Source organism: Lepisma saccharinum, chromosome 17 (genome assembly GCF_977018435.1).
Source record: "Lepisma saccharinum chromosome 17, izLepSacc3.1, whole genome shotgun sequence".
NCBI classification, from domain to species: Eukaryota; Metazoa; Arthropoda; class Insecta; order Zygentoma; family Lepismatidae; genus Lepisma; species Lepisma saccharinum.
The window spans coordinates 44588867-44602055 of record NC_139245.1 but is presented as its reverse complement, the minus strand read 5'-3'; the positions used below and the strand labels follow the sequence as shown (position 1 = coordinate 44602055).

At 39.6% G+C, this 13189-nt stretch overlaps 1 protein-coding gene across 2 annotated transcripts in view; it reads right to left on the bottom strand.

The window, feature by feature from the left end:
* Positions 1-9436, bottom strand: part of LOC146001713 (choline/ethanolamine transporter flvcr2a-like) — a 55429-nt gene extending 45993 nt beyond the window's left edge. Inside the window, exon 1 of one of the 2 annotated variants that reach the window (XM_083139379.1) lies at positions 9390-9436. In XM_083139379.1, coding sequence (XP_082995505.1) covers positions 9390-9423 — 34 coding nt within the window. In that variant the 5' untranslated portion in view covers positions 9424-9436. Of the gene's footprint in view, positions 1-4580; positions 4675-9389 lie in introns of those variants that run through there. The other variant, XM_083139380.1, reaches the window with a different exon arrangement.
* Positions 9437-13189: the final 3753 nt, after the last annotated feature.

Sequence of the window (13189 nt, the reverse complement as noted above, 5' to 3'; positions counted from 1 at the left end):
GGAGATCTCGCCAGCTAGGAAAATTTACCCCAGGTGTCCAATTATCTCCAAGATCCAAGAAGCCCCCTACCCACAGCTAACAATTTCCACTTCCAGCACTGACCTAGACCTTAAAGTGTCACTCTCACTGGGAATTGAACCCGCGAACAATTCATTACAATTATTGTTATAAATATCATTATTATGATTTTTATTATTATTTACATGAAGTTGGGTTACATTTAAGCTTTTAGTTTACTTTACACTAATTTGCCTATATGAATATTCAGTAATGTTCAGATAACGTTGAGATGGACCTAATGTGATCTTGCCCAGCATGTATTGCTTGTGTTGCTGCAGCCATCAACTTTCGGGTTTAAGAGGGCTAGAGAGTTAGTTAGTTATACAATGACGACAAAGTTAATTACTATTCTACTGGGCAGGTTCGAGGAAAGCATGTATTAAAAGATAAAAATATTTTTCATACTTTTTCCTTCATAAAGACATGAAAAATCAGTCGATTTGCGTGTACTTACATATAACACAGTCCTAAAGTCACCAGCCACCACGTATTCAGTTGCTGAAACTATAGCTAATCCACTCGTTGCACTGAAATCTTATCGGACACTGAAGAGGAAAACCTTCTATGCTCGAACGTGGATCACGCGCAATGCATTGTTCTCTGCGATTACAGGCAACGTATTACGTTTTAACGTAATCTTTCCGCAGGTTTTACAACGATGCGAGGATATCCAAAGAACATTAAACTTTGAGGTGCATAGCTCCTCATGAGAGCAAGGTTGGAGGCGTCCCCGATGGCGAAGCGGTAAGGTCGTCCTTGTGATTAAGGGGTTCCTGGTTTGATACCCGATGTATATATCTGATCCCAATGTACAGCGTGTCCTCAAAAACATTCCGTGATTATAAACGACTACAAAATTTTAATTATGTATATTACGAAATTTATACCGATACCATTCCAAAGAAAAGCTCAAAGAATTTTAGCGGATGTGTAATTGTTGGCGTTAACTACAACAATAGTTGGCATAACAATACAAGAATGAAGAAAAGGGGAAAAATTAGCTAAAAGTAACAGAAAAACACATTCTAGGATGTAAGAGAAAATTAATGGAATGTGCAATTTGCATGGTAATACTCATGGATCCCACTGTACAAACCTAAACATCCAGTAAACATCAACAGTTGCTTCTAACAACAATGCCATTTACAATAACACATTAACAATCGAAAGATCTTTTGGTGTGTTCTCTCTTGTCCACCATTACCTTTCTTCTTATTATTATTATTTGAAGTTTCTTTGCAACACTCATTCATACAGCATTGTACAGTGGGATCCATGAGTATTACTGTGCTAATTCTCCATGACTATCTTCATTAATTTCTCTCTTACATCCTAAAATGTGTTTTTCTGCTACTTTTGGCTAATTTTCTTCCTTTTTTTCATTCTTTTATTATTATTATGCCGTCTATTGTTGTAGTTAACGCCAACAATAACACATCCGGTAAAGTTCTTTGAGCTGTTCTTTTGAATGGTATCGGTAATTGGTATAAATTTCGTAATATACATAATTAAAATGTTGTGGTCGTTTATAATCACAGAATCTTCTTGTGGACACGATGTACTTTACCTAAAATGTAGCAGTCTGCCTTCTAATTTACTAAAAGTGGAAACAGCCTCCTTCCATACTCTGTCCAGGTTACATCTGGAGCGAGGCTGCGCATAGCAGAAGAGAGGGGGGGGGGAATCTAGTGGGCAGAGCTAAACAGAACACGCTGTTGCGATGGCTGATAACTGCAGTCGCTTTCCCCCTCCACGGAATCCCATTCCCTCTCATGTGTTCATTGGTGGAGCCGTCTCGCGTCACTACTTGCGCAGAGACTTGTTTTCGTTCGCTTGCTCCAGAGACATCCAGGACAGAATATTTTGAATTTTGATTTGTTTTTTGTAATTAAGCGTCGCTTTTCTCCCACTTGTGGCCAATGAGGATGAGTGATGATATGATGGATTCGATGAAGGGAGACTCACAAAGAATACTCATTCGCAAGCCAGGATTCGATCCCTGGGCCCCTGTCGCACCTGTCTTGCTCCACGTAATGTTCAGGAGGTACTTCTTAGAAAGCTCTCCAACCAATGTGTTTGCCCTTTCCATTACCCTTCTTGGCCGACAAAGGTGCGGACTATAATTCACTGCTAGCGGCGTATCCTGCTTATAAGGCTGACATAAGCTCACGCTCCCAGTACGCTTGGAAAGTCTGAACAAAATGTTGTGGATATGGCTAAAAATGTATACACACACTTTCTTGACAGCACGATCATAAATGAAATATGTTGATTGATTGATTTTGTGTTTTAAGTTCACTTTATGCACAGTAAGGCAACTCGGGACTGAACCTACCGTTTAAAGTGGCCTCCATCGGGTATCGAATCCGGGACCCCTTGATTACAAGGCGACGACGCTACCACTGCGCCATCGAGGAGGCTTCTACAAACAAAAGTTATTTTAGATGATAGATATACGTTAAGGATAGTGAAAACCGGGTACTAGAAATATGTATGAGCAGCTGCAACTCATCAAGCTGGAGGCACTGCCGTATGCGCAGGGAGCTGATGGGCCTACAGCCCTCCCGAAATTTTAAGAAAATCAAAATGCTTAAATTAAAGCAGGAAAAAAAACAACAAAGTAGTAAGTACAAACTCACCTTAAATTGACTCCAATTACCATTCTTGTCTTTGGACAACTTCTAAAACAAAGGTTAAAAATGACAATTTCGAAATATTTTATAGTATAACACCACCCCTAGAACGCAGATATGTAATACCCGCCTTTACAATTCAAGCCCCCTCATAAAAATAATCCTGCGGACTATAGTGGCTGGGGACAATGCGAAATTTATTCTTCAGTCATTTATGGAACTTGTCTGGAATACTTTGATATCCCGTATGATATCTGGGCAATATATTTTGGTTTAGTCTGAATAAGGGAATGACTTCGTAAAATGACAATTTAACATACACAGAAATTAGTGAGCAATATTGTAGACAACTTGTTATATATCACAACATAACATTTTAAATATGTTGTCACTATTACATGGTTACTGGCGGCTATGGCCAATTGTAACAGTGTGTGCATAGCAACTATTATCAACTCTGTTTATGTGTGATTTTGTGTCTACCATTATGTGTTAGAATGTAAATTCATCTTGTTATAAGTTCAAATATACTTATTTACGAAGTTTTACTCTTGGATTGTGTATTTCTGTTTATGTCATGAAGATTAAGACATAGCACAACTATTACATCGTCACTACTTGGAACCATTCGTTTAATTTGTTACAACCTCATAGCAATGCATTGCGGATAGGAGCAGTGAACGATTTCATATGGAGGTATAAAAGCCAATGCTTTTAAAAGCTCTTCGTACTGTAGAATAAGGTTGAATTGTGGTGAAATTTTCATTATTAATTACTTGTCTTGTGTAATGTAAGGTAAAATGAAATGTTTCCTGTGTTGTTATTTTATTACTATTTTAATGTGACAAAGTGCTGGCTTGGTTGCTGTTCATGGATAAAGTATTTCCTATTTCGTTAATTAACATCGTTTTTCTTCCACTGTTGGCTAATGGCGACGGTGAGTACGTGTGATGATTCGACGAAACTGACGATGGGACATTCACAATACTCAGGACGGGACTCGAATTCGGGAACTTCGGTGACCAGGTTGAATGTCAAATAACGCCTTCAGTCATGCCACAACTAGGCTAAAACATCTATATTATACAGGGTGAGCCTAAAAGTAATAGGAAATTTCTAAGTTTTACAGAAACAAGTTTTAAGAACATGGCTGAAATACTCGCATGGTTGAAAGAGTATGTCCTGAAGTTTACGTGCCTAAGTTACAAATGTTCTGTGTGACCCTTTTGTAACACGACAGATATCAATGCGATAGTCCAGTTCTCCTCTCCCAGGACTTTTCCCTTGCACAGACAACTAGTTTCCTGAAATTTCTTGTTTCCAATCGTACATGGACTGCCTCGTGGGTTTTTGTTTGCCATACCGTTTCTAAAACAACGCTGTACAACAGTAACAGAATTTGTTTTTGCCAATTCAAGCACAAAGAAAGCCTTTTCTACCTGGCTATCGGCCATATTGCTCGACTGACGTCAGGAAAACAAACGAAAAGTGGAGTTCGTAAAGTTGAAGACTTTCTCTATGAAACAATACTAAATGCTTCCTAATAAAACAAACAGTTCTCGATTTATAAAGCGTTTAATCTGTCTAGGTCCTTTAGGCTCACCCTGTATTTTAACCACACCTCCTCTACCGAATGAACTATTATGAGGGCACGAATACAACGATGCTTATTCCAACTCAGATACCCATTTGGACTGTGGCCTCCTCGATGGCGCAGTGGTAACGTCGTCATTTGTAATCAAGTTGTCCCGGGTTCGATATCCGGTTCGGATCCCACTTGAAACTGTAGGTTCAGTCCCGATTAGCCTTCCTGTGCTTAAAATGGACTTAACACCAAACTCAAACCATGTGGACTGTCTTCAGACAGTTGGAGAATCTTTACTCACCTGAGAGAATCCAAAGTTCTTCACCGGCTTTTGCACATGCCTTCTCTCCACCTTTGCAGAATGGAATCTGCTCTCTTGGAAGTGGTTGCTTATACTCCATAAAAGCATTTGTTACTAGCTATCCATGGTAATTGTTGTGTTGCACGTGATTGTTGTGAACCTAGTTATTCGCAGGAATTGTGGAAGGTTTTGAATTTCTCGAACATTTTATACTAGGGAGGTAGGAATCCATTCACCTCACTTTCCTCATCTCCTCGATGTTATACCTACATCAGAATTATGTTGAAATAGATTCTCCAGAAGCTCAAAAGGAAAATATACTGACTTCTTTATACGCGTAGTGTATCGTGCTTCGACGCAATTGGGCCTAGGATTGAATCTCGAGTATGACATTGATCAGTGGCGGCGATTGGGTTCCAAAACTAGGGGGGCAAGCTGCAAAAAGTTATGGCGGAAGGACAGTTCACTTTCCCTTGGTACATAAGGTTTAGTATAGTGAGGGGACAAAGTTGGGGGGGGGCAACTGCCCCCTCGCCCGCCTAATCGTCGCCAATTGTATTGATATGTGTTTGTTTCATGGCCAATTTCATCAATTCATCATTTATCCACATCGCATCGTCGCGATTAACCTAGAGAGGGTGAAAAGGAGAAAATCTCCAAAAGACATCCATTGGATATCTCTTGGATATTCAGGTCGGAAGTTCTGGATATCCAATAGATATCCAGGAATATACAATATACATCCATTGGATGTCCCCTGGATGTCCATTTGTCCGCATATGTGATATCCAGGGGATGTCCAGAAATGAATATGTTATGGACGTTTCGGGATCACTTTTGGACATGTTTTGGACATCAAGTTGGACGTTATCTGGACATTGTTGTCCATATTGTTATCGTCTGGGTACATATGCAAAGAGTGAGGGAGAAAACAGCGAGAGAGGAAGACGGAGATAGAGAAACAGACAGACGGGCAGACAGAAAGAGAGGGAGAATCAATGAATGAATTAATTTATTTCATGGAGCCTGACGCCAAAGCCTCGTAAGTATTCAAAATTCAGTCCAAGTATTCTACGAGGAAGTGAGGTTAACATTTGTGCATCTTGAGAAAGGGTCACCAAGGAAAGGGAGAAAGAGACAGAGAAGGAGAGAGAAAGAGGAAAATAAGAGGGAGAGGCAGACAGACACACAGAGAGAAATAGAAAAAGAAAAATACAGACAGAAGGAAATAGAATGAAAGAGAGAGAGAGAGAAATTAGGAGATAGGAAGATGGACAGAGGAGATGCATATAGATTAGGGAGACCAGACGTCCTCATTTTCGCGGGACAGTTCTTTCTTTGAGCGTCATGTCCTGCAGCCTGCGATGCTACTCCAAAAAAACCAACTATGTCCTATTTTTCAAGTGTCCTGCTAAATGCCCTGCAAAACACCAGACTGTTAGTGCCTTTTAAATTATTAATATTGTGTTAGTTTGCAAAGAAATACTTGTACTGTAGATCTAAAAAATTTCGCGTTCGCCTCGCCCGCGACCTTGGTCTTATTGTAAAGCTTCTATTTATTGCTTACAAGCAGATATTGCATGCAGTCTGTTCGTGAAATGATATGGAAGATACCAAGTAATGACTATATGCAGGAGCGCTTTGGAAATTGGAAATAGCCCAATTTTGTGGATTTGAATGTTTGATGCATTGATGAGATAGATCAGGGGTTTCCAACTGGCGGCCCGCGATGCCTTTTTTGCGGCCCGCGAATCCAGTTTGCAAAATACATTAATTTCATGTATTTTTATTAAAATACGTTCTATTCTTACTGAAGGAAGATTCTATCAAAGAATGACATCGATGATCGGCAGCACATACAAGTGTGAAGTGTTTTTTCTTCAATGAAGTTCATCAAGGACAGCTACAGAAGCCGACTGGGGGATTCTTCACTGTTTCACTTTCTCAGACTTTCAAATACAGAAATTGAAGTGGACATTCCAACTTGAATAAAAGAAGCAGATCGGCCTCAATTTTCACATTTAACACTTACTATGAAGGATTCTTATTTGTATGGTGTGTCTTTAATTTCTTTCAATTCATCAATAAGTATTGGGTTTTTGTGAAATAAATTGTAATTATACAATTTTGATTTGTGATTTCATTGTTTATATTGCCTCACTTTAGAAATTTAGGTCATGCGAAAGTACTACATTTTCAGTTCAGTACTTACATTTTTTGTAATTTTTAATTCCCCCCTCCCCAAGAAAATGCGGCAAGAAAAAAAATTAATATTTTAATGTTATTTCACAATGTATGGATGTTTTATGGTAAGAAAGTAAGTGAACACACTCAAGAAAAACAATAAGAACGAGCGAGATAGGAAGGTTAATCTGTAAAATAAAAAAGATAAACAAGAGAATGAACGAAAAAGAGAGAAATGAAAAGTGAAATTTATAAAAAGGGAAGACATCCGTGGTGGAGCGGTTGAACTCTAGGATGCCAGGGATGCTGCGGTTGAATCCTAGCCTGGGCATGGATATTCTTTGAGTGTCCGTTCATGAATTTATTCATATCACCAATCATATTCATTGTTGCAATTAGCCAAAAGTGACAAAGGCGACGCTAAATAACAAAAATCAAATGAAGAAGAAAACACATTAAAGAGAATTGTGTAATATTTCAGGAGACATGTAGGCAGCATGACTTATTCTTGCCAAAGAGGAGGGAAGGGGGTGCACTCTGGTCACCCTAATAAGGAAAGATAGAAAGATTAAGAGGGAGAAAGAGGCAGAGTAAATAAAAATGACATTAAGCAGGAGGAATGAGGAGAAAAAGAAATGTTCAAGGCGAGAGTTGAAGAGTGAGCAAGAAGAAAGATACGGAGGCTGTGAAAGTAAGACTACAGCGCCTTGAATAACGTAGTGTGGAAAACTACGCAAGAAACTGGTTCCCGAGATGATGAGAACATAGATGGCAGTGCGATCAGAATCGGTGCTAATTTTCTTATGAAAGTAATGCGGCTTTGTTAGTTTTTGGAATATATTATGTAGATTTGTTTGTCTTGAAAGGCGGTACGTGAATTGATGGAAACAGTTATATTTGTGGAGTGATTTGCAGTAGCGAAATGGCATTAATTTGGAAAGAAAAGTAAAATAAAATTAATAAATAAATAGCATGCATGCGTAACACCAGAAGAAACATCGCAATGTGATTCCGGACGTCAGGTCTTGGACTGTGTATAAGAGTTTATTTTTATATGTTATTAGAATATAAATTGTATCTTGAGAGATATTTCATACCGAGGCGACAAACCACAAGTGTCGCTTGAAAGCGAGCAGTCGGTAATCAATGTAGCCTTTCGAACCGTAGGGACACAAGCTCTGACTGCACCGTTTCCTCAAGGAGATTTTAGACCAAAGCGACACGCGACACGCGACACGCGACAAACGATACGAGGATTTCACACCAACGCGACACGGGTCTTTGGTCCAAGGCAACTTTCATACTGAAGCGACACATGTGGCTTGGAAACGAGCCAATCAAAAGCAACATTTCACATCGTAGCGGCATGACGGGAAGCACGGGCCAGCGTTCGGTTGCTGAAATCCTCAAGCGATAAGTGTCGCGTGCAGCTTGTCGCTTTGGTGCGAATCTCACTAAAGCAAGACACTCATTGCATCGCGTATGCGCGAGCAACAAACCACGACAACATGTTGCAAGGTATTGAGGAAATGGCCCAGTTTGAGCGACGCACAAGCGATACGTGTGGCTTATTGTGTCGTCTAGATCTGTTGTTGTAATGTGCGGTTTATAGTGTCACCTATCTGTTGTTCGCAAGCAACGCTTGCTAATAGACTGAAGACACCATGTCGCTTGTCACTTAGTTGGGAACTCCCCCTGTAGTGCGTCGCTTCGGTCTCAGCGGCCTTCCTTTAAGGAGCTTTCCGACCGAAGTAACAAGTAGTACGCGATTAAGCCATATGAACGTGTCGTTTGCTGTTTGGACCCTCATGTGCAATGAATGCTATTTTACAGTCTGGAAGTGTGTGTCACTAGTGTGACAATGTGAACATCCCGTGTCGCTTGTCCCATTGGTTTGAAAGTTTCCTTACACTCATGTCGATGGCACTAAGAAAGTTTTGTGGGGTTCCCCTTGTCGTTTCATGCAATCATCATTATCATCATCGCCGCGATTAGTTTAAAGCGGAAGAAGAGAGACAGTAAGTATCAAAAATACAAATGCTTCAGTGTGTATATCTTTAAAAGAAATGATGATGATGATAATAATAATGAACCTAATTCATACACAAGAATTTAGTTGCCAAGAGCATTCCACACGTATTTTTTCTCCCGTATTATTAACGAAAGTATGACTATAACAGGACGTGGTTGACTGTCTAGAATGTTCGTTACTATCTTCGCGACTACTGTACCAAATATCATAGCAATTGTCACATTCATAGAAATGCTTCATGTAAAAGAATCAGACATTGCAGCAAAAACTCCATTTACATCCATTATAAGCAGACGAATACCAAGCACCTGGTCCAACACCAGCGCCTCTAGCGGTATCATTGTCGAGTGGAACCAGCCAGAGAGCGCAGAAGCGTGCCGTTTTCCACACTACGTTATTCAAGGCGCTGCCGTTGTAAGACGTAAAGCTACTTGAAATGAAAAACCACATGATCTTTCCTCATTCCGATGGGGGCGGTCAATTAACCACCCTTTACTCTCTCCACAGGCACCCATGATAACAGACAATCAGTAGATTTCAAGATCAAAGACTCTCATGGAGGTTTTTAATCCAGGATAATGTTAAACCCCTACCTGCTCTTAAACACTCTGCCAACCTTACTTGCATCGTGAGGATACACTGGGACACTTCCACCAACACTGAACCGAGTGAGCAGTTTTTATGATCTGTTTAAAGCTTGTTGAAAGAACACGTCATATTTGTAATCCCTTCTTAATTGCTAAGGATTATTCTTGAGGTAAAGCAAAGATAAGAGTTATACAATTGTAAAATCCTTGTAAGCGCAAGGAGTTGCATTTGTTGTAAATCACATAATGCACATTGCAACAATTATCAAAGGAAAAGATACTGAACATAATATTTACATAGTGCACCAATACACACCTTCAGGGTTCATCGTTAAAATTAAGTTTTATTTGAGACGACGCAGGGTCTAGGACGTTCTAATCATTTTATAATGTTTTTATTGGTCTAGGCAAACCTATTTTAGTATCTTTAGATTACTATGGTGCACCCCACCCTATACTTAAACAGCGACGGGTAGTATATTGTTAGCTTCGAAATACATGCTAGCATGGCAACACACACCCTGTTGTAAATATAAGTTTATTATGTGTGTGTGTGTGTGTGGAAGGGGGGGGTGAATGAGTGAGAGAGAGGGGAGAGAGAGAGAGAGAGATAAATATAATTGTAAGAACCGCTGGAGTGCAACATAATAAATGACCTAAAATGGATAAATAAAGATTATTTGATTTAATTTCTGTTATTTAGCGTCGCTTCTCTGCCACTTTTGACTAATCGCGAAGATGAGGATGAGAGATGATACGATAAAATTGATGAACACTCACAGAGAACACTCAAGCCCGGTCCGAGATTCGAACTCGGGACCCCTGACGTCGAAGTGCGCTTTTCTAACCACTCCGCCACGTAGATCGGCGTAATGAGTTTTATTGTGATATACTATTCTGCAAGCAAGAATGCTATTTTATTTACTTCTCTGCAAACTGACAATAATATTAATGTATTATACTGCCAGTACTTTCACAGAGAAACGGATCGTTTAATTTTTTCTTTTTCAGTTGCACCTAACTTGCTGTTTTGTATACGTACTTTGAAGTCAGGTGTTTTAGTTAAGATTATTGGTGTGATAAGGACTTGATGTGTTGGATTATACAAACAAAATATACGTAGGCTAATCCTTCATAACATGTTATGTTACCAAGAGTCCACTATTTTTGTATCCCCAAACAGCCCCGGCCCTAGGAATTTTGCCGCCACCACCCCAAAATACGTACAAAGAAAACGTAATATATGAACAACTAAGCTTACTATCCGTGGCAATTTCACATGGTATAACCTTACATAATGTAAGAAGATAAGTTATTCACAAATAAAAAATAATATATATTTAAGCCTAATAATAATAAAATATCTGTTGCATTTACTCTCCATAGTTTCTGCCGACGTGCAGAACTCTCAGCTATCCTGTTTTGTTTCACTATTTCTTCATGACTATCTATACTGTACATAAATATGTACATTTTCCAGAACGTTTTACATGAAGCAACATATCTTCACTTCATCACTATTTACAATAAACTATGCATGTACAATTATGAACGCCTCGTAAACCACGATTTCTTCATGATTAAACTATTCACTTTGTACCTTTCCCCCCTTAAGTTGGAAAGCTTAAAAATTAACTTTTCTAGCTTTTCTATTTGCAAAGTCGCGAATAACAGAACCATAGTCTAATTTCGCTGGATCTGTACCTAGGTATATTCTTCATACATTTCCACTACATCCTGAGCAGTGACAGTTTTGTGCTGAAATATATCATTATCATCACGATCGCAATTAGAACAACCTGCAACGAGTTCAGGATCACCGGTTTCGAATTCTTCGGCTTTCACTACATCTCTTGCCTCAAGTTTCAGAAATTTGTGCAAAGCTCCACTTTGTTTTTCTATATTGCGCTCTTTTTCTCGTTTGCGTTTACGATATTCTGCACCCGAGAGGTTTTTTTCCCCCTTTTATCAGACATACCTTAGTTTACCATTACACAAATGCAACAAATATATTTTTTAAATCTCTTACGACGACTTGACAAATGGATTTAATTTGAATTTTCTCCGCCCCAAGAAGACCAAACTGCCTCAAATAATGCAGCTTCCACTTTTTATACATTTTGACGCCCCCTTGAGCTTGCCGCCCCGTGCAAATGCACGTGTTGCACGTACGGTAGAGCCGACCCTGTCCCCAAAATCTCTGTGAAACAACGCGCGTCATGCCCCCCCCCCCACTCCCCCACACTGGGCATCCGTGCTTACAGCGGCTCCAGGATTAATCGTCTAGGGGTGCTGAGGGAGTGAGCAATGTAATTTAAGGGGTGCAATGTTGAAAGAAAAGGAAAATGAACCCTCCATGCATACCAATCAACTTTTACAACACATATATGATAAAATGCCAATGCGATAATATGAAGAATACTAGTGACTTCCTGCATTTCTGCTTGATTTTACCACAACTATAACTAACGTCTCGACTGCATATAAATTTTAAGACAATATCACAAACTTTCCAAATCTGAGAATTAGCGAAAATGAGCGATTGTGCAGATGATTTAAACTTTTCGAGAATAAAAATTGAGCAATCATTTCTGTCCAGCATGACCTGAACTGCTTTCTCGCGACCAATGAACGAATTTCCTTTCTTTTCTTAGAGCTTATTACAATATCTGAAATAAGTTTGGAATCTGTCGATTTTATTACCCCTTACGTCACTTGTAGCGTGCGAAAGCAGACCGTTAGAAAAAGAAAATATGGGACACGCTGGTACGATCTGGCACGAGAATGCACACCAATTGATGACTGAAAATATGCCGTTTCTTTGTAAGGTGGATATCGTGCTTACTCTGTGATGGGTAGAGCGATTCCTGAAACTATATCAGAAGTTGATTTTGTGCATAGATAGCTTAGTCCAATTGCTTATCCACACACCGCAAAATTTATACAACACCCCTGATCTTTTTTTTTTTCCAAAGGCATAATTTATGGCCAATTTGGCTCTAAATTTACACTTACAGTCCTCCTAAATAGGACTTAACTCCCCGATGAAAACTTTTGGATGACCCTCTGGCACAATTAGCCTCTCGGAAGGCGTAGTGATAACGTCGTCACCTTGCAATCAAGGGGTCCCGTGGCGACACATGGTGTTGCGGATCCCACTTTAAACTGTGGGCCCATTCCCGATTAGCCTTTTTGTAAAGCGTACTTAAAAACGAAAATGTCTGCAGTTTAAAATGGAAGTCCAACCCTACCAGGAATCGAACCTTCAAAAAAAAAAAAAAAAAAAACATTACAAAGTGTCATCGATGAAAGATATGGCACAGCTTTCTCCTAGCTGACACAGAAGCGTCACCAACACCCTTCGAAAGATGTGTGAACGAGTCCGTGTCGCTTGCGCCGAGTCATTTGCGCCGAGCCTTCTTATCGGTTCATTTCCGCGGCGACATATGTCAAGACCTTCCTTGGTGGGTTTTCCAACAATCCGGAGTGTCATTACCGCCGCGCGCATGTGTGTTTATGACGTTGCCTAGCTTCAGCTGTGTTTATCTTCGATTGAAAAGGAAGGTGATTGATAAAAAAAAATGTAAGATGAAAGTATATATGAGGGATATACTTGTACATTGGGAAATTAGTATTTACGTAAAACTGAGACTTGTGAGAGACGACAAGATGGCTGAGAATATATGGAAATGATAGAAACAACGCATGGAATGCCTTCGAGCATTTGCATACCTACAACAATCCAAATAACGTTTGTATTGTTGTTGTGCAAGTGTATCGAAATATTGTGTTTATATATACACGTT